This window comes from Varanus komodoensis, unplaced genomic scaffold (genome assembly GCF_004798865.1).
Source record: "Varanus komodoensis strain SLA01 unplaced genomic scaffold, ASM479886v1 scaffold10, whole genome shotgun sequence".
NCBI classification, from domain to species: domain Eukaryota; kingdom Metazoa; phylum Chordata; class Lepidosauria; order Squamata; family Varanidae; genus Varanus; species Varanus komodoensis.
This window is the reverse complement of record NW_025335269.1, coordinates 11,629,616-11,657,386: the sequence shown is the minus strand read 5'-3', so window position 1 is coordinate 11,657,386 and position 27,771 is coordinate 11,629,616. Positions and strand designations below refer to the sequence as shown.

The following is a 27,771-nucleotide window of genomic DNA, read 5'->3' as shown; positions in this document are numbered from 1 at the left end:
TGCACTGCAGTGGCCCCTTGATGCTGGCATGACCAGAGAGGTGGATACGCATCAACATGCCGTGGGCCGCTGTGCAGTTTTTATAGTTACTGTTTGCTGTTTTATGACTTCAGCTCACTGTGCTGTTTTCTTAAATAGGGCATGGCATTTCAAACGTTGGGAAAGTAGCCTATGACTGGTGTCAGATAAATTAGTAAGCATGCATGCAACACTTCGTAATGTTTAAAATGCAGGCCTGAGGTACCGAGGGATACCTGACAGTGACAGCTAATGCAGCCTGCTACATAGGTTGCACATTTGTCTTGTGGCTTTCAAACATGGAAGAAAGTCAGGCTCACAAGCAAGCGAGAAGCCTTGTATGACTTCACTTTATTTACATGCTTCAAATGTCTTCACATCATCAGCGTACCTCTGAAAGCATCTAATGCACCATCTGCTGGAATGCTTCTGTTGGCAAGCCCTGTAGAATGGGAACTGGAGCTCCCCTTCTTTTCCACTAGGCTTTCACAGGAGAGCACCTTGAAGAATTCTTTACATTGTCAGCTATTTATATTTGGAGAGAATGAATTCTACGTTCTGCATAGTTAAGCTTTGTCATCTACAGGCAAAAGGTAGCCTGAGATTGCAAATTGCTATGATGGCAAAGTTCCTGGAGCAGAAGCTGAATCTTTCTTTTTTGCATGTTTAACCCCTTTCAGAAAAAAAAAACACATTACTGTGTTTTCCACCAAAAATGTGCTTATTCCTAAAGACTTGGTTTGAGACAAATTGTCCAGTAGAGGGCATACTTTGACCTGTATCATGTAATGCGCAGCTTGGTTTAAGTTAGTGCAGCTTGGTTGTAGAAAGCGTCTGAAGTCTTAAAAATTAATTGTGCAATTCTATACATGCCTACTCAGAAATAAGCCCAACTGAGTTCAGTGGGGCTTATCCCCAGGTAAGTGGGTATAGAATGTCTGTCTAAGTAAGGTTTGAAAAGCAAGCCTTACAAGTTTTGCCTTCCATCAAGTGCAAAGAATACAGTTGCGTGGGTTTTTGTGACCTTCGTAAATAATTCATCCTTCCACTGAGCTCCGGGTATTCCCTAACCTCATCACTGGATTTGATTCTGACCTTGTTGACACAGTAGAGGCGAAAGAAGCCTTCCGTCACCTAGAGCCCAGAAGTCTTATTTGAAGCCAGCTATAGATTAAGACAGAACAAAGAAATAAGAAAAGTTCACATAATAGGCAAATATTTCCCTCCTCCATAGTCTTTTCCAACTACTTTCCAAGAGAAGGCAAATTAGTTTTCAGATTACAGCCAACTGTCCTGCTGTTAAGTTATTTAAGAAGAATATGAAATATACTCTGGGTAGACTCTATTTAAATCTATAAAGGTTTCTATGGATTCCACAAGTTAGGTTCAGCCCCTGAGAGAGCTTTAATTTACACTTCCATAGTTTCATCCAAGTATTTTACAGACAGACTTATTGCAATTGTCTATTGTGGAGTATGATTGATACACAACACAAAGCTGTGTTATTTATGAACTGGAGAACAGACAGCTGCAGAATCTCCACTACCATATTCCTATCTTTTAACTCCAGTAACTATATATTCTAAAAGTCCCAGAATGTGTTTTGTCTTTAGTGTTCCATGCCAATTGAAAATTTGTTGCAGAAATTGAATGATTTAATTTTCCATTTGATTTGAGAGCCACATTGGAACATAATTCTCCACTGCATGCATTTTTAAAGCATCTTTTTTTAAAACTGCAAGCCATAGTCTGAGCCAAAGATGTTTCATTTTTCTGCTTTTGCAGTTGAGGTGTCCCTGATGCCCGCCTTGCTTCTTTACACAAAATAAATCATTCTTAAGCAGAGAGTGTCTGCTTTTAAATCAGAAGGTGTAAATATAGATTATTGTGTGCTTGACTTAACAGAGAAGAATCTGTGTTTGTCATTATTTTCCCAACAAAAGTTTAGGAATCATGGTTAGCATAAATGTCTGAAGAGTCTAAGGTACTAGGATTTGGGGAACATATACCAGACCACAGAATATTCTTGGGACAGATGTTTGTGTGCAGAATCTTATCTGTGGTTTGAAAACGGTAGCCTGATGGACATATTGACCCTAATTGAGCTGAAATTAAGTGTTGCTGAAATTAGGGTTGTCCAAAGTGTTGAAGCTCAACATTTCTCATTTTTTCAGTGCTGGAAGTTCCTTCCATCCCAATTCCACATCAGATTGTAATTTTTTTCATCTCCATGAAAATTTATACACATTTTAAAATCCACCTTTTATGCATTATTCCAAATGCACACAGTTTTTTCATTGAATGAAGGTTTTCTGGGTACATCTTTACAAATATATGCATTGCATTTAAAAAAAAAAATACACGTGTTTTGTGCCCCTTTTTAACGTACACATTTTTTTGTTTGGGCTGTTTGAAGAATTTAATTGCAAATTTTGGAAATGTAAGCATTTGGGCAGCAAATCACATTCAGTTTGTGTTTAATTGCAGGAAGTATGAATTTGGTAAGTTCAAACTGAAATGTGAACTGAACAAATTTTTCACATTCCTAGTTGAAACAATCCATAAGCACACTTGCTCATGAATAAGAGCCATTGAACCTAGTGGGATTTGGTTCTAAGAAAATATATATAAGGTTTGGCTGAATGGCTGCACTGCTAAACATGTTTACCAAGCAGCTATGTCCTTCTGATGCATTGGAACTTACTTCTGAGTAAACATGTCTAAAATCTGACATAAAGCATTGCCTAACATTATCTGTCTAGTTTTCACTGGCCTCGTCATCTTGATTTGGTGCTCACATGTAACAGTTGTTCCTGTGTTCTTCAGGGCTACTTCATATGTTTTACCTACTTGCTATCTTTATGTCATGCATGAAATGTCTTTAACCTGGAGGCTTGTGTCTTGTTTTTGTTTCAGAAATCAGAGGGCGATTTGTAATGCATTATCCATCTGCAGTGTTGTACAAGTCTTCAGTGTTTATTGATGTTAAATACATGGGTACATGTCCCATAATGTCTCGAGTGTACTTAAACTCCTTTTCCACTGCTTGTCATGCCTGTATGGTGCTTCCAATTAAACTGAGAAATTTCTAGCCATGGGCTTTCCTGTTGGCATTAACCATTGTATTTGATTTGTGAAGGCTTTTCACAGGATTCACTGCATAATTACACTGCCTGACTTTAATAATCCCATACTGTTTGCAGTATAGCCCAAGCAGGGAATTCTGGGTAGCAGTGTCCAAAACAGCATTTATTTGAGGTGCCAAACATTTCATCTTCTAGCTTTTTGCCCACCAACCATATGTCATTTTTGTAGCTATTGTTATGCATGAAGTCATCTGTAAAATTAACAATGGATAAGGCAAATTTGAAATAAAGCAGGGATTCCTAACCCCTAGACTTTCAAAATATGTAATGACTTTGAGACTCTAAGCCTTGCTAGAAATATTTTCTACATGCAGGAACTTAAGGGGAGATGTAGAGATTTATTTGTAGAAGAGCTTTCTAATTCATGTCACTGGATGAGACAGATAAATCACCAAGCCTAGTCAAAGACTGAGCATTGATTAGGAAGCCCAAGAAGCAAAATTACAGACATTGCATTACATCACAGGAGATTACGCACATGTGTGCAAAGCTTCTCCCATCCAAACCCTTGGGTAGCACATGGTCTTCGAATGTAAACCTTTATCAGACTCCAGCTTGTCTGCATTACAGGTGGCAGCCATGGCAGAGTTAGTGCAAGGTAGGCAGTCCACACAGTCCAAATTTGAGCTGGTAACTATACAGTCCCTGCTTTTTTGCAGGGATTTCTTTGATCAGTCTTTTATCTGTTGCCTTTTAGGACCAAGTCTTCACAGGGTAGCTCTCATAATCAAAGGTTTAAAAGATTGTATTTGTATTCTATTATGTGACGTTGTACAAAATATATGTTCCTCCTGTTTTTGTATTACTGATTAAGCACTTAGCTGTAAATGTAGGGTGCTCCTATGTTGCTATACACAAACAAAAGGTTCTACAAAGTTATCTGGCCTTTCTTAAATTGATCTTTCATTTATGGTTTCCCTTTGATTGGAATTCTGTGCAAGGTGGTGAAATATCTTTTAAAACAACATTGACCTAATAATATACATGTTGAAGGGAGGGGAATATGCATCTTCATATCTGGTTTTCCTTAGCCATCGGCATTTTGGATGTATCTAGACAAATGACCTCATTTTCTGTCTTTTCTAAATATATATATATATATTTAATACAAGATTGGGAAGCTCGGATAGACAGCCATGGACGGGTATTCTATGTGGATCATGTGAATCGAACCACAACTTGGCAGCGTCCTACTGCAGCAGCTACTCCTGATGGAATTCGTAGATCAGGTTCAATCCAACAAATGGAGCAACTCAATCGGCGGTGAGTTATCCTGGATGAAATCCATATTATAGTCCTAACAAGAAAGCTCCTATTTGCTTCCATATCCTGTGTCTGTTGACTCCAAAAAATTAGCATGCAATAGGTCAAAAGAATATGGACAGTGCAATCCTATAACATGGCGACTCAGAAGTATGGCTCACTGACTTCAATGAGGCTAATTTCTAGGTTAAAAGTACAGGATTGCACTTTGTGAGTATCATAACAACTGCTTGCTGCTGGGATTGGAAGGAGACCACAGAGGGTAATTTTTTTAAGAAATGGAAATGGAAAGATATTGCTCCTGAGATGTACATACTCACATCCCTGTCATCTCTGATCTAGCAAGATATGCAGGTTCCTGAAGCACCACGAACACTTGAAAAATTGACAATGCATAGGAGCAAAGTGAATGTTTACCATGGAGAGTCATGTTCTTATCATATTACTGTCAAATCACTGAAAAAATAACTGTGTCTCTGGACTAGACCCACATATTTATTTATTTAAAACTTGTATATGCCATCACCACATGCCTTGGCATCTTGGGATGGCTTACAACACATACAATTAAAAACAATAAAACAACAACAAATTCCGTAAAAGATGATATAAAACCAAAAACAAAAAGAGCAACTGTTAATGGTAAAATATTAGTTTTTAAAATAGCAATTAAATAAAAAGGTTTTAACCTGGCGCCGAAAAGAATATAAACTTGGTGCCAGGCGCACCTCTCCAAGGAGCGCATTCCATAATCTGGGTGCCACTGCAGAGAGGGCCCTGCTCTGGGTAGGTGTTCTTTTTATCTCCTTTAAACATATATGCAAATTCTTTCAGTGAATACATTTTCACAGTGTTCTTAAACGATGATAATCTCTTTGGGGGAGAATTCATGCATACCATTTTGTGTACAGCTGGCACCATTGTTTATTTCACCGCAAACACATTTTATTTTCATCTCTTTATTATGATTGCATTTATAGCCCACTTTTTCCCTTCTTGCAAATGGCTTAGATAGTTCTCTCCATGTTATAGTTTCAGCAACCTCGTGATGTAGGCTAGACTGAAAATCAGTGACCCAGTGAAGCTTTGTGGGTGGGTTTGTGGGTTAGAGATGACTAGAGCCCAGATCTCCCAGCCTAGCACTCTCGCCACTACATCAGACACATGTTCACAGCACTTGGACAGTTGCATCTAGATGCTCACTTGGGGCACAGCACTGAGTATGGGAAGATGCCATAACATAAACTATGACCCTCTCTGTAACATCTAACACAATTTAGACAATGCGCTGCCATGGTTACAGTGTTTCCCCATGTCTGCTCCTCATTGCTAGCTACTGCTGTTGGGAGCGAGAAAACGCACAGCAAAGCAACAGTGTAATCAATGGTTTCCACACTGATTACAGATATGACCCTGGCAGGGATTGAGGATTCTGCTTCTCCTGTTGTTTTGGGTACTTTTCAGTTTGTGCAGCCTGAAGATGTGGACAATATCCTTGGAGAGGTGAGACCCACAACCAGCGCTCTAGATCCATGACCTTACTTCCTAATCAGATCCACCTCCAGAAGAGGTGATAGAGTAAAATATTGGATATTCCTGTGAGGGAAGGCATTGGCCTTTTTGAACTAAGAGAGGCCATGTTGACATATCCCATAAGGCTTTACTTTGCTTGGCTGACCTTAACAGGTTTTGGCCAAACTCAAACCTTCCATTCTGGCCCAGGATTTCAGAATGTGTTGTGCTGGGACAACTCAAGAGATTTTTGCATTACACCTATTCATTCAGAGGCACTACTGGTTTTGTTAGATCACTGAAGAGTCTTTTCTAGGTGGACCAGGGTATCCTTCTGGATGATATGGCTGAGAGCAAAACTAGCATTCATCTAATAGCACATTCATGATGATGCTATGTGTCATGTGAGCAGATAGGACTCCAATTTGGATTGGGACCATGGTGTTCAAGAAGGTTAAATCTCCCTCCCACCCAGTTTTGTCCTGATATCCCCCCTGCCTGCCAGTTGGGGGAATTAGAAAAGGGGAGAAAAGCCTTAGTTGATGCTACCAAAAATTTTTTCTTGGCAAAGAAGATGGAAGTGAAAGTGAAGGTTAATCCCCTCCCTCCTACCAACCACTGTGATCTCAGGTCAAAAAGGGTTTGCATGCACTTATACCAAAATAAATAGAACCAGCACACATAGCTCCACTATACAAGGTCAGAAAAACGTTGAGTTGGACCTTGAAGTGGGATGCAAAGATGGGGGACAGTACAGTGTTGTGTTAGTTCTGCTACTTGGAGGTCAGATCACAGAAGGTGATGTGAGGAGATGCTGTTCTGTCTCATGGGCTTTGGCTTCACAGTGCTGTAAGGCTCCATATTCCTTCCCATGTTTTTATTATCTATATGAAGGACACTAGGAGGTTTGCTGTGAAAGTGTCATCAACTGATGACTGTTGGCTCCATCTCTTCCAACCCTAAGGAGAAAGTTTTGCATTCTGAATGGGAGTCTTCCATCAGTCACAGACTGGATGAAAATAAAGAGTTTAATCTAGATGGGACAGAAGCACCACTGGTGTGCAGCTTATTTTGGAAAGGTTTGCACTCCCACTCTGTGTCATAGTTTGGTGGTGCTCTCATTTCCAGTGCTGATGCTGGATAATTGTGGTGGCCAGGATAGGAGTACCTTGACCACCTGAGGCTCTCGTGCAAGCCATATGAATTCCTGGATAAGTCTGTCCTTGCTACAGTGATCCATGCCTTAGTTACAGTCAGATTTTAATTGATTGTAAGTTGACTTGTAGGTACCAGTGGATCTAAGCAAATGTGCATTACAAATGCCCAAATAATACAATATTATTTTTAAAATAAAAACCAGGGATTACCAAGTATTCCTTGAAAATAGTTTGATGTTCTTTCTTTTCCTGTGCTTAAATAGAAACCAACCTTTAAAATCCGCATTATGCAATTGTCCTCTAATATAAGGGCAGGATAATTGTGTTGTATTATTGAGCTAAATGTGTATATGTAGGATTTTTATGCTCAGAGCTTGTACTCATTTCAGGTCCCACCAAACAAAAAAGTCCCCAGATCAGTATACATGCATCTCTTTTTCATTTTACATATTGTTTAAATTTCACTTAACATTGTGTCACAGTAAAAATATCATTTTTTACCAGAACGTCAGGAAATGTTTTTGTTTTTCTCTTCCCTAAGCTTACCATAATGATACCATTTTCCATTGAAACAACTGGGTCTGGGATATGTAATCTCTAATTATACACCTTAAAGAGAATGCAGGCTAGTTGGGAGTTTTCTTGTTTTTAAAAAGTGCGTTGTGGTTATCTTTGGGGTGCTAAGTGGGCAGGAAGCAGCTGCTTTAAAGCTTCTTCCTTCCAAGATGGCCAAACAGGATGGGCGTTCCTTAGTATGATTTGTAGGGAAAAAGGGAGGACTGCAGAAATTAGTCAGCTGCCAAATGACAGCCATCAGGAACTGTAGTTTCCCTAAAGGCTGTACTTATTCTAGAATGCCTGTTGTGCAAGAGGGATCGTAAAACCAAAAAAGGCCCATAATGCTTGTCCCAAGCATTCTAGCCTATGTGATGTAGTCATTAAGGAGCTGGACCAGGGAGACCTGGATTCAAATACCAGCTCAACCACAAAGGTTACTGGGTGCCCAGCAGCTCAACCTTGGGAATACATGGAATTATACCCTTGCTGGAACAATTAATTTGATTTGATGGTAAAAGGATTTTTCTTACAAATCTATGAACGATCTCATTAATTAGCCTGGCAAATGTATGTGCATGAATCTTCTTTGCCTCAGTATTCTTCCTTCTCTCCTTGCCCTGCACTTTGTTAAAACTCAGACTACATTCACAGAAAGCTGACAATTTGGCAAGATCCCATGTGGCTCCTGTAAGCGTCTGAATGTCTTTTCATGTGGACACATAGCTCCTTCGACCTCATCATTGGGCAAAGGCCAGTGGTTACATTGAAAGAATTCAGACTGTTGGCTCTGCCATGCAGTTCTTGTTGTGTCCCCTCTTGTCCTATGATCATAAGTATGTGAGGAATTTTGGCTTGCTCAAACTGAAATGAATTAGCTTCATAAAATAAAGAACAGCCCCTTTGCCATGTAAGGTGAGTTAGTGTTGGAGAGTGTCTTGTAGGCCATCCAGACTAGCCTTCTGTTCCATTCAGACCATTCTTAACATCACTGTCCAACCTTTGTTTGATGACTTCAAGCAAGGGACAGTCCACCACTACTACTGCTAGTTGGTTCCATAGTCAAACTGTGCTTACTGTCAAGGTATTTTTCTGATTTTCACGTAAATTCTATCGTCTCTAACTTAAGTCCATTTGATCTTGCCTTGCATTCTGGGACAGCAGAGAATAAGCTTTGACATCTTTTACATGACAGGCTTTGGGTATTAGAATAATACTATACTCTCTCAGTCTTTTTTTCTAGGCTTAAACATGCCCAGTTCTTTCAACCTTTCTTCACTGGACTTGTTTTCTATACCATTGACCAGTTTCATTGCCCTCTTCTATAACCATTCCAGTTTATCAAGATTCTTCATAAAATGTGGAAAAAATGGAATACAATAATCCAGATGAAGTCTTGATTAGTACAAAATGAAGTGGAAAGTTTACTTCCTGTGATTTGAACATTTTTCATACACAATTCTACTTTTCCCATTTTGATTGCAGCTTGATTTACAAATCAATAAAATGTGATGCTGATTTTTAAAATGTCATTGCATGTACTGTTGAACTGTCAGTTCAACACTTAAAACCAAGAGGCGGTGGTCTTGTCTCCCCACCTTTGCACTCACGCCTTTGGATGCAACTTTTTGACTTCACTCTTTCACTGATACTTTTCAATTGGGGATTTCCTACCGCTTTTTGTCACTCCCTTTGCACAGCTAAGAAAGAGAAGGAAATAGAACAGGAAATTGACCAAGATGTCTTATACTGAGTAGCTGTAAGTGTGCACTTGCAAAAACTTGAAAATACCAGTGATAACAATAATAGCAATTATTACAGTAATAGCAATTTTTATTCTTTTTTAAAAAATGTGGCAAGTCAGTGATAGTTGCTTCAAAGCGGCACATGGGCATTTGTGGAGGGCCTGTCACTGGTGATGGCATTAGTGGCATGAGAAGTGGCAGGGGGGTTTGCCACTCTTTTCCAAAAGCTTATTAGCAACCCTCCCAGTTCTAGACAACATGCGAACTCATTGTGTGTTGAAGGACTTCTAGAAAAAATGATAGTAGTCAGGGTAGTTTGTTGCCCCAAACAAGTCACCATGTGGGACACAGTCCAGTTTTAGATACCATGACACCTCACCATGGCTAATTATCCATGATGAATCTGAGCTCCCACAGCCTCTGCATAAAGAACTCACTGATAATGATTTAATTTGGTGATGTGGTAGTAGTGGTCAATTTGGTGATGGTGGTAGTAGTGGTTAATGTTTAACTAAAATGCCAATTTTTAGACAATAAAATCTTAAGAGAACTTTGCTTGGAATTATGGCAATTCCTAAGGAAGTTCTAATTCAGTGTCTGGTAGTAGTAATGGATTTTATGAGGTCAAACAAATTGAAGCATAATCCAGATAAGACAGGGCACTCCTGGTTGGCCAGAAGGTGGATCAGAGAATGGAGATTCAGCCTGTTACACTTGGGGTTACACTCCCCCTGAAGACACAGGTTCACGGCTTGTATGTACTTCTGGATTCATCCCCGAGTCTGGATGCTCAGATCTTGATAGTGGCCAAAACTGCATTTGCACAATGAAAACTAGTGCACCAGCTTGAGCTATCTGATCTGGCCATTGTGACACATGCCTTAGTCACATCTGATTTGGATTACTGTGATGTACTCTACATGGGGCAGCCTCTGAAGAATGTTTGAAAACTTCAACTGGCACAGAGAGCTGCTGCCAGCTACAGAGATTATGCGACTCCTCTGTTGAAACAGCTTCACTGCCTCCCAATCTGATTCTGAACACAATTCAAAGTGCCAGTGATGACCTATAAAGTCCTTATATAGCCTGGGTCCAGGCTACCTGAAAGACCATGTTTTTCTGTATAAGCCTGCCCAAACTCTAAGATATTTTGAGAAGATACTTCTCTTGGTCCCAGAATCCTCACAGGCATGCTTGGTTTGAACACAGAATTGGGCATTCTCAGTGGTTGCCCCAAAGCTGTGAAACTCCCTTCCCAGGGTGGTCAAGTTGGAACCTTCCCTGTTGGGTTTTTGAAAGCTGGCAAAACCGTTTTTGTTCCAGCAGGCATTTGTGAATGGCTGGTGAATTTGCGTTGGATTAGTTTTATTTTTATATTGTTGGTAGTGTTTTTAATCAGGGTATTGGTTCTATTTTAATTTATACTATCTAATTATATTTAACTTTTGTATATCTTGATCTTTTAATTGTATGAATTTTAATGTTGTGACCTACCTTGAGTGGGAATTATGCAGGACATAAATAAATACAACAACAACAACAACTGTATTGTTACTTATTCATTTATTTGAGACATTTCTATACTGCTCCATATCCAATGGGTTCCAGCGTGATAAATAGGAAACAGATCATAAAGCTGTAAACAACCGATAAAACCTTAAATTTAAGAACAGCAGGAGAAGGTATCTCTCAAATGGAAATGCCTGGGAAAATAAAATGTCTTCACCTGGCACCAAAAGGAATGTAATGTAGTCACCAGGAGAGTATTCCATTGTTGGGGCACAAACACTGGAAGCCCCCCCCCCCTCCATTCTGCTACATAGTACACTTCCAATAAAGCAGGCATTTGGACAAGAGTCTAAGCAAAAGAACTCCAAATAATAAAGTTAAGAAAAAAGAACTTTTGAGCAAAAAGAAGTAGGACAAGTAGATAATAAATGGGAAGTGATTACATCAGTGGATAGTTCTTATTATCTACCTATCCCATAAGATTCCTTCAGCCACATTACAAGTACATTGTGAGATTCATACAACAATGGCATCATAACAATAACTATGAATTGGACCTTATTTGATGCAGCCATATTGCAGTCAGGCCTGACTATTGGGCAACATTTCTTGTGTAGACATTTCTACTGTTGCCATGTATGAAATATGTTTCACTTTCATTACTGAAGTATATTGCCCTGGAATTTCTTTAATTCAAATTGTTCCCAGGTTTGTATGTGATGGTCATGGCAAGAAGCTACTTGTTCCATCAAAATTGCTATGGAATTTTCAACCTTCTTGAGAACAGACTTGGTCATAGTTCACCATTTTTTAAAAAAACTTTCAGTTTGAGTGTTTGACATGTTGTCAAATAACTGTCAAAACAGAAGCCTTAAGAGTAGTTCTAAGGTACGTAGCACACAGAGTGAACAAAATAAAAAAGGATCTTTTTTTTTCCAAAGAAAAACCCCAATCTTTTTTGAACTTTTTTGAAAAATACAGTAACAGGCTTTAGCATTTGTGTAGTTTCTCTTCACCTTTTGTGCCCTGTCATCTAAGGTAGGATGTAGAATACGTCAATGGCATAAAGAACTACTGCATGGTATTTTTGGAAAGCCCAACTAAATTTAGGATGTAAGGGTGATCTGTATTTGTTTGGTTTTTCATTTAAGGTTCATGCTACATAAAATCTTCAATTTAGTGTTCAGGGAATATAGTGGGAGCTCCTACATTTGGTTTTTATCAGAGCTATTGTGAAACAATCCAAAATAATTATTCAGAACAAAACAGCCTTTTAAAAACAGGTTCCCAAGTATTTTGTTTTATGGTACTCATATTATTTGGTTTTTTTCATCAGCACTAGTACAAGAAGCGATATTTTTATGTGAGGAAGAGACATTGTGAAGTGACTTCCACCCTCAGTTTATATTAATTAAAGTGCTTTCATGTAAGCATATGAAAACTGCAAATTACCACATCCTGAAAATCTCTATTGTCTACTAAGATAAATAAAGAGGACATGGCTCCTTCCCACCCTGTGTAGCTCTGGAGCTAGCAGTGTTACTGTAAGAAGGATCCCATTTGGTTCTTTTTTCTGTGTTCCTGGGGCACCATGGAAAAGAAAATTGCATTCCCTGGTAACACATAAATAACCTATGTATGAAGTGTGTGGCTTGTAGACTACCAAAAAGTGGCATTCAGCATTAGTGGCCTGGAGTAGATTATTGAAGCCCTCAGCAAATAGTCAACATCCTCAAATAAGGCCAGTGGGGATGTAATACTTCCTGAATTCTTGAGCATGGTTGAGATGTGGGGAGTTTGCCACAGGGTTGCATGTTGCCCTCCTTCCTTTGTGTGAATTCCTTCTCCCGACTCATGGTTTAGCAAAAAGGTTAATTTTACAATGGCGAGCTGTAAAGAGGGTTTGAAAACAGCTCCAAACTTTGGTTTCGAACACTGGTTTGAAGTTGATCTGGTCAGTGCACAAAAGAGAACAAAGGAAGAGATTTTTGAGAAGGGAGGGAAGAGTGAGCCTGCCCTTTGTTTCTGCTCTCATCACAGTTATTAAGTGATGAGAAAGCATTGTCTCTACATTTGCCCCATACTGGAATGAACTGGGTTGCATTTGCATATTTACTAGGCTTTACCTCACAAGAAAATGAACACAATGCAAAAGTAGTCTACTGTTACAGTGTATTGTTTTTGAGGTTCCTCAGGAGTTTCTCAGTGAGGTGACTGATGGCAGTCAGAATATTCCCCCTCCTTGATGTACTTTCCCTTAACCATGAGCAGCTACAGAAGAGAATTGCTACAGGAAGATCAAAAAGGTCCACAGTTACACCCTCAGAGACCTCCATTAGAACATGTTTTTGATAGAAGATACACTCGGGTTCTGTGACAAACCAGGTATAGTAGAAAGCGTTCCAGAAGGTAGAAATGTGGAAGTTACTGTTACATATACAATCACTATAACCTCCATCACAGTTATCGTTTGAAAACTGGCTGGGTTTTTCATATCTGTCTAAGTGATTTCAAAGATATTTTAAAATTATGTTGGCATTTTTTTGGAATTTATTGAAGATTTTCTGAATAATTGAGACTAAATAAGTAGCAGTCTCTTGGCCCTTCCTTCAGTTCCTAGACATCATTTGCCAGCAGGGGATTTTCTACCATCTAATTAAATAGAATGCTTATGTATATATGCCCATGAACAGATGAACTACTTTTTTTCTTTTCTGCTGTTGCATCAGGGGCGTCATAAAACTCAGACTATATTGGAATGGAAAGTTTGTTTCAGTCAGCCTGCTGTGAAGTGAATAAAAATGTTTATAGGTTCATATAAAAGAGAGAATGGGAAAAAGTTGAGCCATGTTAATAATATGGTTGTGAAGTCTAATAATTTGTTTGTAAAGGGCATGTCTAAAGGCAAAATAACAAATCTCAAGTTCTATTAGTGTTTTTAAAAGTTAATTTTATTATATTATTTACTGACTTGCCCTCTTCCTCTGTCTCTCTCTAAGAAGCTTTGATTATTGCAGAAATGAATTACACTGGACAAAAATGTTCAGCTCTTACAATCAAACATAGATCTATTAAATTTTCACACTTTTGTTTCTAGGACTACTTAGCTCTATTGTAACTCTACTCCCCATATTTCTTTAGTTACAACTTTTTTTGGCCTTAAGTTCTGCAGTAACCTCTTATGGATTCTATGAAAACTCAAAAATCAAATTTAAAATGGATTTTAAAATGAAACCACATGAAGCCAATTATTCGATTGTTAGCTAGTGACTAAGCAGCAAACAAGGAAATTCATCTGGTTCCTAGGACTCTATTGCATAGTGTTGGTAAAAAATGAAATAATTCATTTGGGATATTACCATATAATTGCTTTATTTATTTGTTATATTTAAAATGTTTTCTCTTTATTTCCAGACCTACTACATTATGCAAAGCACTCAGGCAATAGGAGCAGGTGAAAGAAGGAAGAATGTTGTGGGTTCACAATGCTTAGCAAAAATCAGAGATAGAGTTAGGGTTCCGCAATAAAATAAAATCTTCAGAAAGGTTCCATGACCAAAACAGTTTGGGAACCACTGCTTTAGAGGCTCAAACTAGTCACTGACAAGACTGGGGGATACTTGGTCCAAAGCTCACTGTGGTGTTTGAAATTTATAGTCATTTCCGTTAAATTTTTGGTTGAGTGCTGACCAGTTGTCTCTGATTTATGGTGACCCTGTGAATGAATTCTCCCTACCCCTTCCCCCATCCAAAAAAATCCATTCCTTAACAGGCCTGCTCAGCTTTTCTAAACTCAAGACTTGGGACTTGCTTATCTAAAGGAGCTTCTGCGGCCATATTTGCACTCCCGCCCCTTGAGATCAGTGGCAGAGGCCTTTCTCTGGGAACCCTCCATGAAAGATATTAGGAGGGTGAATACCCAGAGGAGGGCCTTCTCTGCAGTGGTGCCCCACTTATGGAATGCGCTCCCCAGAGAGGTCTGCCTGGCGCCGTCGTTATTTGTTTTTCGGCGCCAGGCTAAGACCTTTTTATTTAAATGTTATTTTAATTAATTGCTGAATTTATTTATTGGTTTTAAATTATTATGCCAGGATGTTTCCAGTTTTTTATGTATTTGTATAGATATTTATTTATGCATTGGAAGCCACCCCGAGGCTTATGCGAATGGGACAGCATACATGAATTCCAAATAAATAAATAAGACTGTGGCTTCCTTTATGGAATCAATCCATCTCATATTTGGCCCTTCTCCTCTACTTCTCCCTTCAACTTTCCCTAACATAATTATTTTCTCTAGTGACTCTTGCCTTCTCATTATCTGCCTGAATAAGATTATTATTCTTGCTTCCAGGGGAAGTTCTGGCTTAATTTCATCTAGAACCCATTTGTACATCTTTCTGTCAGTACAGAGTATTCACAAAACTCTCTTCCTGCATCATGTTTCAAAAGCATCTTTTTTTTTTTAACTTTCTGCTTTTGTCACTATCCAGCTTTTATGCCTGTACATAATGATCAGGAATGCAAGTGTGTGGATTATCTTGGCCTGATCTTTTCTGGTTCCTTCATTGTTGCCCTTCAATGAGTAGGTTGTAGGTCTGAAATGCAGTAGGAACTATTACTTCATCAAGCAAATAACAACAACAACAACAAACCTCTGCAGGCTTTGGGAGAACCCCAAAGTGTCTGATACTCTGAGTGCTGAACAGAACTCTGAAGCAGTTTCTCCTGTCCTAGTGGTGTAGCTCCCAACTGACCAAGGGAGAGGCTTACAAGCTGTTAGATAATTAATGCTAAAATGGGGTGTTAGTTTCTTAATTGGGGCCTTGTTTATTGAGTTAAGAATGTGTAAGTCCTGGATTCTACAGTCGTTCCTTCTCTGAAAAGAATTTGTTCTAATTTCAGCAGCAGGCTAATACTGTGTGAAATACACAATATCTGCATAAGCCACTGACACATTAAGCCATATATCAATCCCTAGAACTGACCTGTGTTGATGTAATATGCATTTGAACTGGATTTTTCCCTGCCTTGTATGTCCTCTAGGCCATTTTTTAGCACAGGGATGGCCAACTTATGGTCCTGCAGATGTTACCAAGCTGCGCTAGCCAGCAGTGTTGTAGTCCACCCACTGCTTTAGGAGAAGTAGCCAGACCAAACATGACTGTAGCAGACCAATTTCTTTAAATGTGTGTCTACCTCAGTCAAAGCAGGAGGTGGCTGAAAAGCAAATGGAATGCATGGGCAGGGGAAGCCAAACTCTTTACCTGTGCATAGTTTATCTCCCTTTAGTTTCAGTCCCACATATCACTTTAGGCTCAACCAATGTCCAATAGTGGAAATAGGTCCAGCTGGAAGAGGAAGGGATGCATGTTTTTGCTGGTGTAAACTTTTCCATAAAAAACTTGTCAAAGGAGAGCTTGGAATAATATTGTAAACAATTAGGAAAATGTTAATTCTTGATGCCCAGGGAATCAGTCTATTGTGGTAAGATCATGCAAATGTTTTTAATGCCAAATTCCAGACAAGCCTTCAGTTGGACTGGTGTGTATGATGGCCATTGCCGAGACATCTGTTTGATCCGGCAAAAGAACTGTGATTCACTTTGAAGCTAATGAGTGTAAAGGCACCCATCAATACAGACAAATCTCTCTCTTGCTTGTAGCTTTTCTTGTTAGTTGGCCAAGCCTTGATACTCATTGGCTCTATGGCTGTTGCAAACACAACTGGTTTATTGAACAGTGCTGTAGTTATTCATTTGCTTGGATAAAGATGTTTATGCCATGTTTCCTGTGCCCATGTCCCACTCACAACTGTTTCAGATCATAATAGTACAAAGTGCAATAATATATATACACAGCTATAAATGGTCCTACAGTGAAGTCTGTGTTTGGCCAGGAAAAGTGGTAGGATAGAATCTGGACACTTGCCTGTACCTTAGGGAATAATGCCTGGTTCATTCCTTGTGTCAGAGGTACAAGACAGTAGCTGCACGCACCGTGTGCTTTCTTTCTTGTTACTTCATTTGCACACGTTGCCTATATGCTACTAAGCTTTGCAGAGCTCACTTCATTTTGGAGGTGTATTTGACCATTGTACTTTTCTTCCTCTTCTTTTTGCAACATCAAGGTACCAAAATATCCAGCGAACCATTGCTACAGAGAGAACTGAGGAGGACGGTGTAGTCAGCAGCAGGGTAGAGAGGCTCCCTCCTGGAGGAGGCAGCGATTCTGAGCCTGATCCTTCCCAGCCAAATTCAGGTAAAAGATTTTACATGGTTTCAGATGGTATTTGTCTTTTAACTCTTTCTGCTGTTGATACCAAAACTAGTATCAAATGTACTAAGTGGTAAAAGGAAGCATGGGGCAACAAATGTTCTTCACTTATGACCGCAGGTAAACCTGTGTTGAGACTGTACCATTTCAGACTGCAAAGATGTCCTAGAAGTAGGGGTGTATGAGAAATTCAGTTCATTTTTGATCAAGATTCATCTAGTTAACACCTTCCAGATAGAACATGAACACAGAAGCAATCTGCAGTTCAAAGCCATTAATTTCTGAGTTTGAAATCTGAACTACGGACCAAAAAATGTGTTTGACAGCATGAATACCTTTGAAAAAATGCTTGTAAGCAGCTGCATAATTTTGAAAAATGCACACAAATACACTTTACTCAACGGGAGAAGAATACCTACATTTCAAATGGCACACAGTTGATGTATAGGTTTGGAAAAATACACATGAAATTATGCACAGATCTTCATGTAAAAGAAAAAAGAAAGCTCACAATCAGACTTGAATCAGAGCAAACTTCAAAATGGAATTTGGAGAATTGAAGCAAGCTCAGGTCTTGCTGATTTGTACAGCCCTGTTCAGTAGTGAGTGTTCTTACAAGGAAATGTTTCTCTATTTTGAAGTTTGTATATCAGAGAAAAGGGTTCTACCTTAGCCTTTTCACAGACATCCACTTTTTTCTAAATGAGAAAGGGCTTTTCTGTAGGACCATTTTATGAGATCCCATCTACAGTATGAAGTTGCACCTCAGGCAGGGGTTTCTGATCTCCATGAGATTTAAGCCTAAAACCCAGTTGATACATTTGACTGTGCTGCTGAATTGACCAGTGGAGAATAAGTATCCTAGGAAACATCCCAGATTAATTGGGAAGGTTTGTGCCACAGATTAAGATGTTTTACCTGTACACAGTGCAAAGTTAGCAAGGTAAGGATTCATGCAAATGAATGGGATTACCAGAAGAGGAAAGAACTGAAATGATAGAGATTGTAATGCAGTGTGTTCTTTTACTGTGTTTTACATGTTACAGTATTCTGCTTTCAGAAATTAGAAGAGAAATACCTGTTTCACCTGTGAATTCTCAAAAAATCACTTTGTTGCTACAGTCTCCAGCTGTCAAGTTCATCACTAATCCAGAGTTCTTCACGGTGTTGCATGCAAACTATGTAAGTGTTTGGTGGCAGCCACCTTGCAGATGGGCATATCTACTTTTGTAGCACCATCTGGGCGATGCTTCAGACCTTACCCTGATGCAGGCTCAGTCAAGACATTTAGCATCATGACCTTCCACAAATCACTTACTAGTATTTTGGGGTTTGGTTTGATGTGTGCCCTTTTTTGGTACCCTGACCTATTCCACTTACCTCCAGTATGGCTTCTTTAATGGTGAGCCTATGTTGACATTCAAACAAGAGAAACACAGCTGGATTATCCTAAGTGATGAGTTCATTCCCAGTTGAATAAATTTATATAGATCACCCCCATGTTTCCTATAGAGGACACCTGGCTTCATAACAATCCAGTAGTATGGCCTATGAGCCAACCACATATACCTCCTTGGCCAAAGGATACTGGGTGGCTTGTAAATGGACCAGGTGAAACCTAATCACTATCATAAGCACACTGATTTGTATAATTTGTGATCATAACACTCAGAGGTCACTTTCTTACTTTTAAACCATTCCAGAAGGTAGCATCGTTATCAGAGTACATCAGTTTCTGCTATATAATTCAGTAGATCTGGCTTTCTGAGCTGGGTCTTTCCTTCTCCATTTCTTTGTAAAGGCATCACTAAACCCATAATTAACCAAACTGAAGGCAAACTTCTCTAAACATGGGTTTTGGAAGTTTTGCTTGGGGTTCCTCAGTGGGAAAGTCAGTCATGGTGCAGAAGCTCCAGTGAGAGAGTTTGCACGGTACACCTGGTTTTCCACCGTAGCCAGAGAGGAATATTATGCATGTCAGTCTATATATGGAAGCGGCAAGCATCATGTACTACCACAGCACTTTGATGCGGTGGCAGTAGCAGCAAAACAACTGTTAGCTAATCAAAATTCTGCAGTAATCTGGAAAGCTGGAGATGACCTTTTAAGGCCACCATAGCAGTTTGCTGTCAAATTTAGTAGTAAGCTGCCACTACCAGACTACAGCAGCAACATGTGTATGTGGCTTATGACCGCTCCCTCCCCTCATCTCCCAAAGTACTCCATCTGTCATGTCAGGCATTGTGGGTACAGCTGCTGGTTGGTGCCCTAGATAAACTAGGTATGTACCCTAGAATGTGTAATACGCATTCTGGAGAGGTTTCCCAGAAAGTCAAAAGTTTGAAAACTGGGCTGCACAAATCTTTTCCTTCACTGTTTTGACAGATGTGTACTTTTTGCTAAGCAGAAACAAAACACAGTTTTTTTAAAAAGTCAAGAGCCTCACAGAGGCAGTACTTGATTTCCTTAAGGTCCACAAAGAATATTCTGAAAACATGCAAGAGTCTTCTGAATATATCTTTCTGAGCCCTGCCTGGCTTGTAACTTGTATTAGTAGATTTTGTATCAAAGGGAGTGACAAATTAATCTGAGCAGAACAGCACCTTTTTTTAGAACAATGAATCGGGATTCTGCCAAAAAAAACTCAGAATAATCTGCTTGAACATCTGTTAAGGCAGTCATACAAATTCTATGTGTGTAAAAATAATATACCACATAAATTTGGGCTTAATGTGGTTCTAATACTTTAACCACAGAGTCCAATTAAAATTTAGAAGCATTAATTATAGCCATGAAATCTGAGTTGGAAAATATTATTCAGCAGCTGGAGCTGAAATGGAAAACAGATCTTATTTCCTTGAAGGCTTAAAAAACCTGTGAAATTCTGGGTCCCTTTGAAGGTCACAAAGGGCTACTAAAATGCCAGTTTGTTAGCAGTGGAACAACAGAACTTGTACTTGGTAACCCAAAAGTTTCTTCAGTCCCATGTTTCTGTAAGCCCAAGCTAAATAGGAAGTGGGCATATGCATAAGGCTATTCCTGCATGGTTTTAGAATGCTAATCAATAATTAACAGATAAATTAATTAAATTTTATATTATGCTTCATCTTACGGTACCAGGGCAATTTATACACAAACAGACTTTGTATCTCTTTCTCTAAACTTAATTGCAATGGAGAATAGAGATGGGAAGGTTCTGGAAATAGAACACAGAAAATGGGAAAACATTTTTCTAGTTTTCCCCTAAGCCTTTACGTCTCTATGAAAGAGCAAACAAGGCAAGAATGAAACAGAATTTTCACCAGCAAACAAGACTTTTCCAGAGATAAGTCAGGGATGTTGCCAAGGTCCAGTACCTGGGGTAACAGGCAAGTATAATCAGAATCAGGCAGAACCCCAAGATCAATAATATGTATGAGTTAACTTCAGGATACAAGAAGCTAAAAACCAGTACTGATTTTAAGCTAAGTTCAGATAGAAAATGCAGGTTTATCTTCCCCGGGCCTCCCTAGCTCAGGAGTTGTATATTACAATGCTTATACCTGAGGAATTCTTCCATGGACCCAGTACTTCACCTTAAAGGAAGCCTGCTGGTTTTCCTCTTAAGGAAATTCAAGGCTCAGGCTGGCTGATGCAAGACAAGGTGCCCCTTCAGATATTTGCATTCCAAGCCATGTTGGGCTTTAAGCATGAGCACCAGCAAACTATATAAGTATTAGTATATAAGTATTTGAACTGGGCTCAGAAATGAATAGGCAGGCAGTTTGGTTCTTTCAGAAATGGTGTGATATGATTCCACCTTGCAATCCTGACTGCCATTTTCTGTAGTAACTCTAACTTCCAAGTAGTCTTCAAGTGCAGCTCCAAGCCACCAGGCTATGAACCACTGCAGCCAATCTATTACTGTCAAGGAAAAATCATAGGTGATAAAAAGCACTTCTTAATAAAAGCACCTGACCACAAATGTTGAGTGGATCAAAGTGTGCCCCTGAGCTGTGCATTACCAATATTATTAGCCATGTGTGATCATAAAGTCTTGCTAGCTGCAGGTGTATTGTATAACTGCCCTAAGGTTTTACAGAAATATGAGTGCTTTACTCCCATAAGCCACTCCAGTAATATCTCTAGAAGGATCCACAAGGACCAGCCATATGCTTGGATTCCTTGCCACATCAGTATCACAGGCCCACAGTCAGTGGCTACTTGGGAAGGATACCTGTCACTCACTAAAGCCACATAGCTTCTCCTTACAGCTTGGACCATCTGAGGGATACATGAGGAAGTAAGATTATTCAGTCTGGTTCCCAGAGACACATTGGGGTACAGTGGTCAGAGTGTTGCACTGTGATTCAGGAGATCTGAGTGACTTCAGACTCATTGCTGCCTCTCAGCCTTACTCTCAGGGTTGTGAAGATAAAATAGAGAGGAGGAGGACCCTTTAAACTACCTTGGATTCCTTGCAAAAGGAAGATAGGGTGGGATAAAAATGCAATATTCAACAACAACAATAATAAATAAAGCAAGCTGGAGCTGGCTAGGTGAGTGCAGTCTCAAAACTAGTGATCACATTTCCCTCAGCTCTGGAATTAGCCCTGCACTGGAATTGGAGAATGAAAAGTAGGAGTTTTCATTTGGAAGTTATCTGCTTTCTAAAAGGTCTCCCCCAGCTCATATTTATGCATCATCTCAGGATGTGTTAAACAAATGTGTGTTGTGATATTTTCCCCTTGCACTTGATATTTCCACTGCCCTGTATTCAGGCCTGAGTTACCAGCCTAAGCAGAGAACTACCTGGAAGTTCAATTCTGCCCCTCCACCCACAGCAATACATCAAGGAAGAAGAGGGGGAGGCAACAACCACATATTTGCAAGGCACAAATAAGAAAATGGTCCCAAATCAAGGGATAATGCTTGACAAATTAAAAAAGCTCAGCAGAGTGTTCTGGTAATGCAATTTGTGGTAATAGTGACAATTTGTAAGTAAGTAAAGGGTTGATATTGTATGTATGGGACTACAAAGCAGTTGGTGCTGACTTAATGCTAAATATAGATGCTTAATGTACATGTGCCAAAACTGCTGGTTTGGGCATCTGGTTTGCTGCAATCTGATCGTTTGTGCAGGACTTCATGAAACATGGCACTCTCTAGGCATTTGCCAAAGTGGGGTCAACCATAAGCCTGCACAGAGCCAAGGATATGTACTCTGGCTTGGCATCTTCTATTCCTGTGTTGTTGAAGAAACTCTGCCAAGGCAGTGTAGACATATTCAGATGGCATGCTTACACTGCTCCATGTGACTGGGAACTCTTGTTCTCAAGCAATGATGCTCAGCCAATGCTGTTGGACTGCCTTTTGCAGCACTTCTGCATCAACAAAGTGCAGTCAGGCGTAGAGGGGTGGAGATGGAAAGTGAGGCATCAACTCCAGCAGTGCTCACATGCTTTGGCAAGTGTCTGCAGAGAGCTATCTGACAAGAAGTAGGGGAAATGATCTTTGATTCATTCAGCTAAGCATGATGTGCTAGATAATTTACACACTGAACTGAATTTCTGAATTTACCACAGTTCTATTGATAACATATGAATTTGCCTTTTCTAGTGTGACAGGAAAGCATTCTGCCACATCTTCAAATCCTGTGGTCAAAGAAAAATAGCTTTCAATTTAACCTCTGGCCCACCTGTAGATATATTAACTTTGAAACAATTGGATGAGCTAAAGTAGTAGTACAAGCAAAACAAAAACAAAAACAGAGCTGCCTTTTATAAGCTTCAGTGATCTTTGGAAATTGCAAAGAATATAATCTCTCCAAGGAGACAGGAGTTAGCAAATCAGGAGCATGTGTTTCATTCTCTGAACCCAAGACCTTCCACATCTTTACTTATTCACCTTGGCTCAAATGTGATGTCGTGTACATGAGGGCAGCAAGACATTTTAAAACAGTGGCTCTGGTGGCTCCATTCCTTGATGTGTATTTATTGCAGTGAGCCCTGTCATAACATCATGTTTGTACGGGCTGCCCCTGGGTTACGAATGAGTTCTGTTCCTGAGAGAACAGAAATTTGTCTTTAAGTCACATTTGTATGTAGGTCGGATCACATATAGTCGGCCCCTTCACATTTGTGGGGGTTAGAGATGCAGAACCCCTCTGAAAGTGGAAAAACCACTAATATATCTCTATTTCCCACGCAGTCGCCCAAATGCATCAGTGCTGCCTTTTTGCAGCAGAGAAATGTCAGAGAGATTCTCTTCCTCAAAGCAGGAAGGCATGCTTTGGAGGCCTCCCTCTCTACCCTTTCTCTCTCTCTGGTGATACTTTGGAGGCACTTCCTTTCTCCCCTTTTGCTGCTTCTATATCTCTTTCTCTATGGTGATGCTTTGGAGGCCTTCCCTCTCTTCCCTTTCACTTCCTCTCTGTGGCAATGAGCATTTTTCACAGTAATTTTTTTTAAAAATGATAGACTGTATGGCAGTTCATTTGTCAGTACCAGTTGTTCTTAATTCAGACCTCTGTAGCTCAAGGACTCCCTGTCTATTAAGAGTGGTGCATTTGGCCCACTGAATAGTTTGGGAACACCAAGTACAGTAGCATTGGCCATTTGTCAGAGCTGCAGTTAGTTCATCCTCTCTTGCAGATCTCACCCTGAGCAGAGGACTTGCATAAATGACCTCCAAGTCCTTTCCAACTGTGTGACTGCCAAACTTAAGCAGGTGTGGACTTGATCATCATCCTGGATGGGAAGCCAGTGGGATCCTCGTGCAAGATCAAGGAATACACAGAAACAGAATAAATCCTTACTAATATTTTAAAATTGAATAGAAGACAAGGAAGTTATCTTTATTCCATTCATATCTCACATTTCATCAAGGGGACACACTTTCCTGCTCTATGGCACAGAGTAGTTGTAGGGGAGCTTTACGAAGGCTCCAGCCTTCTGCCTAAACCTTGGCCCTGATTGTATCTGTGCTTCTAACCCACTTCCAACACAGTTGCTATTATTTAAGGGGCCAAAAGGCGGATTAAATGAATTCACACATTTAAAAGCCCATCTATGTGGGTCCTCAGCTAAAGGTAAGGAAAACCACCTATAAACTGCCAGCCAGAGTCTGGATCCTTGCAGTTCTTAGGACACATTCTATAACTTGCTTAGGAAGGGAAAAAGTCTTTCAGCTCCCAGATTTCTCAAGCCAGTGTTGCTGGGTTATACTGTAAGTTGTGGGACTTTTTTCTGTCTGAACATGCATAGGACTGCACCTTTGGTCAATGGTTGCTGCCTTTTTACAGCTCCCAGGATTTGTGATTATTGGCCTTGCTGGCTGGGGCTGGTGGGAGTTGAAGCCCAAACAAGAGAGGGCACCAGGCTGAGGAAGGGTATTTAGTACTTTAGATGATACTTTTTACATGTATGCTTCATACTTCTCTTGCAAAATATATTGTTATAATTGACTTAATGTTTACAATAATGCATGCTTTGTTTTTTCTTTTTCCTCACTGCATCTAGAGTGCCTATCGGGTTTTCACCAACAGCACCTGCTTAAAACATATGATTCTGAAGATCCGCAGAGATGCCCGGAATTTTGAGCGGTATCAGCACAACAGGGACCTAGTAAATTTCATCAACATGTTTGCTGACACACGGCTGGAACTTCCAAGAGGCTGGGAGATCAAAACAGACCAGCAGGGCAAGGTACAAGAACTTAGTGAAAATAATCTCAAGTTCTTTGCAAGGTTATCTGGTTGAAGATGGGAAAAAATGCAAGTGGTAGAGTGAGCTGAGGCAAATTAAGGGCTTGCCTTTTTCCGGGTCCAGGTGCACAAGCAGGTGAGCTAGTGGCAAGCAGCCAGCTAAGCAAGCACGCAGGATACATGGTCTACAAGCAACTTGCACCCAAGAGCCAGGCTAGCATCAGCAGCCTTACCAGATCATTCAGGATGCTGCTGGCTAGGTTCTTTACCCCAGCTATTTTTCTCATTTATATAATTACTTTTATCATTGTTTTATTACAGTCCTTCTTTGTTGACCACAACAGCCGCGCTACCACGTTCATTGATCCCAGAATCCCACTTCAAAATGGTCGCCTACCCAATCATTTGACTCACAGACAGCACCTTCAGCGTCTTCGTAGTTACAGTGCTGGAGAGGTAATTTTCCCTCCTCTGCTTAATTTGATTGCTGGATAACTACAGGGTATAATCGTGACCTAGTGATTTTTTTTTTTTCATATTCATCGTACATGCCTTTTAAGTTGGGGAAATAGGGAAGCATTCTGAAGGGTGCAGTGCTTTACTGTGTTATTATATTAAAGCATTCCATCATGAGAAGGAAGAGCAAAATGAAGGTGACAGAAGACAAAAAAGACAACCAAGTAAGAGATTAACTCCATAAAGGAAGCTACAGCCTTGAATTTAGAACAGCTGAGCAGGGCTGGCATATATAGGACATGTTGGGGCTTTAAGTCAACTTGACTATACATAACATTAGGTGAATGGGATGGCATATAAGTCTGCTAAATAAATAATAAATAAATAAAACAGTATTAAAACATACATGTTCTAAACATTGAACAGATAATGTTGATCAATTAGAAGACAGCACAGGATCAATTTCACCTGAAATCCATTTTGAGGAAGCTTTTGGGGGCCATGTTTTAGTGGTAAGCAGGGCCAAAGGCAAAAGAGTCAGAGTCAAAATAGTAATTCATGCTGAATTAAATCCCTAGGAGGCATTTCAGTCTATTTGAATGGGGGTGGGGGCTACACAAGTTGCAAAACCACCATGGCCAACTGGGGACCCCCCAGTGGGCCAGATCAGGGCCTCAGGAGGGCCAAAGGAGTCCCCCACCCCCAGTACATTGAACTACATCCTTTTCAGTCATTGGTCTTTACCACACTGGCAGATGTTAGTAATGGACCCTATAGACCCCAACATAGCCTGATGTGGTGAAAAAATAAACTACAAGATGAAGGGTACACTCATAGGCATGTTTTAATGGGGAAACAAATCTTACAGCCCTCAGCACACCCTAGACCCTTTTCTCTAAGCACGTGTAGGATTGCAGTGGTACTTTGGAGAGGAATGCACACACAGGGAAAGAGAAAATTTGCAGCACGTTCATATCTGTTTGTTTCAGAGCAATTTATTTGCAGGTTGTCAGCAGAAGATTACGATGGGCTTTATCTATGACTGGCTCCCTGCAGGCTAGTATTGCTGGTGCACAGAGTGTATGCTTCTCTCTGTTGCTCGCTTCTAGAATGTGCAAGGGGAAGCCAATTTTGGGGTTGGGAGTTCTGCTGCCATTTTGGGCCTAACTCAATGTTCTGCCATGCCTACATAGTGGAGCTATGAATCATTGTTTTCTGTATTTGTCAAAAAGTGCATATGGCATTGATACAGACCAGGACCACATTGCTTTGGGAGAAAAGTGTTTAAGAATCCCCGCTCAGTTCATCCCAGAACTACACAAACACCCCAATGGAGGGGAGGTGTGGTCAGAAGAAGGAGGTCTTCGTTGGAATGTGTGTTGGCAGAAGATTAAATCCTGCTCTCCTGAAGTGCCACAGACTCAATCCAAATCAAGAGAGCAGGTTACTTGCAAGAGAGTAGGGGAAACTATCACACATAGTCCCAGGGTTGCAAACAGCAGGTACAAAGCCACCTTTGTGTGCCTGGTCACTGATGTCAATGGCACAGTTGTTGTCTAGGTCATATAACATCTTCATTACCAGGTCAGTTTGCAAAGGAGCTAATGCAATTCCTCCATCTGTATGGAAGGTAGAAAAGTTGGCTTATAATGGGCAATGGTCCATCTACCGCAGTATTGTCAGTGTTGACTTGCAGTGGCTTTCCAGGCAATATATTTATCTAGCCTTACCCAGGCATGCCTGTGATTGGACCTTCTGCATAGAAAGCATGCTGTCTTGCACTAAGCTGTGGCCTCTACCACCTGGGGATATGTGGTGAGCACAGCAGTCAGTACATCTGGAGATATGGCCAGTATGAGCCTCTTGTGGATCTGAGGAACCCCCTGAAGCAAGCTCAACATCATTCATCATCAGGAGCATCAGTTCTTCATCAGCCCTAACTGATGGCATAGGATGGCTTCTATGGTTTGGAGTTCATGGATCCTCATTTCCTCTGTGGACCTCTTGTTCAGAAGAGCTACCAGCTTTGTGGCTGGGCTTTGTTTTGCAGTCTTTCTGCAAAGGTTTTCGCCTTGGTTTCTTGATCATTTGAGTCCTGATCCTTTCTTTAAATCTATCTAAACACAGCAGGAACAACTCCTTTGAGATTGATACAATTGCAACTATAGCATTAGGAAGTGAAGGAATCAAAGCAAGCTATTTTATTCTGTTTTGTTAGCACAAAGTACACAGCAGGTCTATGTTTTCAATTACTAGGCAACATTTAATTAATGCCTTTCATTAGTGTCAAGCGATTTCTTATTAACATACATATTGGTATATTGGCTGGCTCCTCATTACCTATGTGCTACTTATATGTTCTCCTTTTCAGAGGTGACTTGTAGGTCAATTTAGCTGCTGTTGTGCCTTTTTAAAAAGACTTTTATAGCCAATTTAAAAAAAGCTGGCACTTGG

General features: G+C 40.1%; 1 protein-coding gene across 1 annotated transcript in view; it reads left to right on the top strand.

Moving 5' to 3' along the window:
• HECW1 (HECT, C2 and WW domain containing E3 ubiquitin protein ligase 1) overlaps positions 1–27,771 on the top strand; it is a 145,697-nt gene that overhangs the window by 76,402 nt on the left and 41,524 nt on the right. The window contains exons 10-14 of the mRNA XM_044419120.1: positions 4,277–4,427; positions 17,032–17,162; positions 18,238–18,359; positions 24,677–24,862; positions 25,183–25,317. Coding sequence (XP_044275055.1) covers positions 4,277–4,427; positions 17,032–17,162; positions 18,238–18,359; positions 24,677–24,862; positions 25,183–25,317 — 725 coding nt within the window. The remainder of the gene's footprint in view (positions 1–4,276; positions 4,428–17,031; positions 17,163–18,237; positions 18,360–24,676; positions 24,863–25,182; positions 25,318–27,771) is intronic.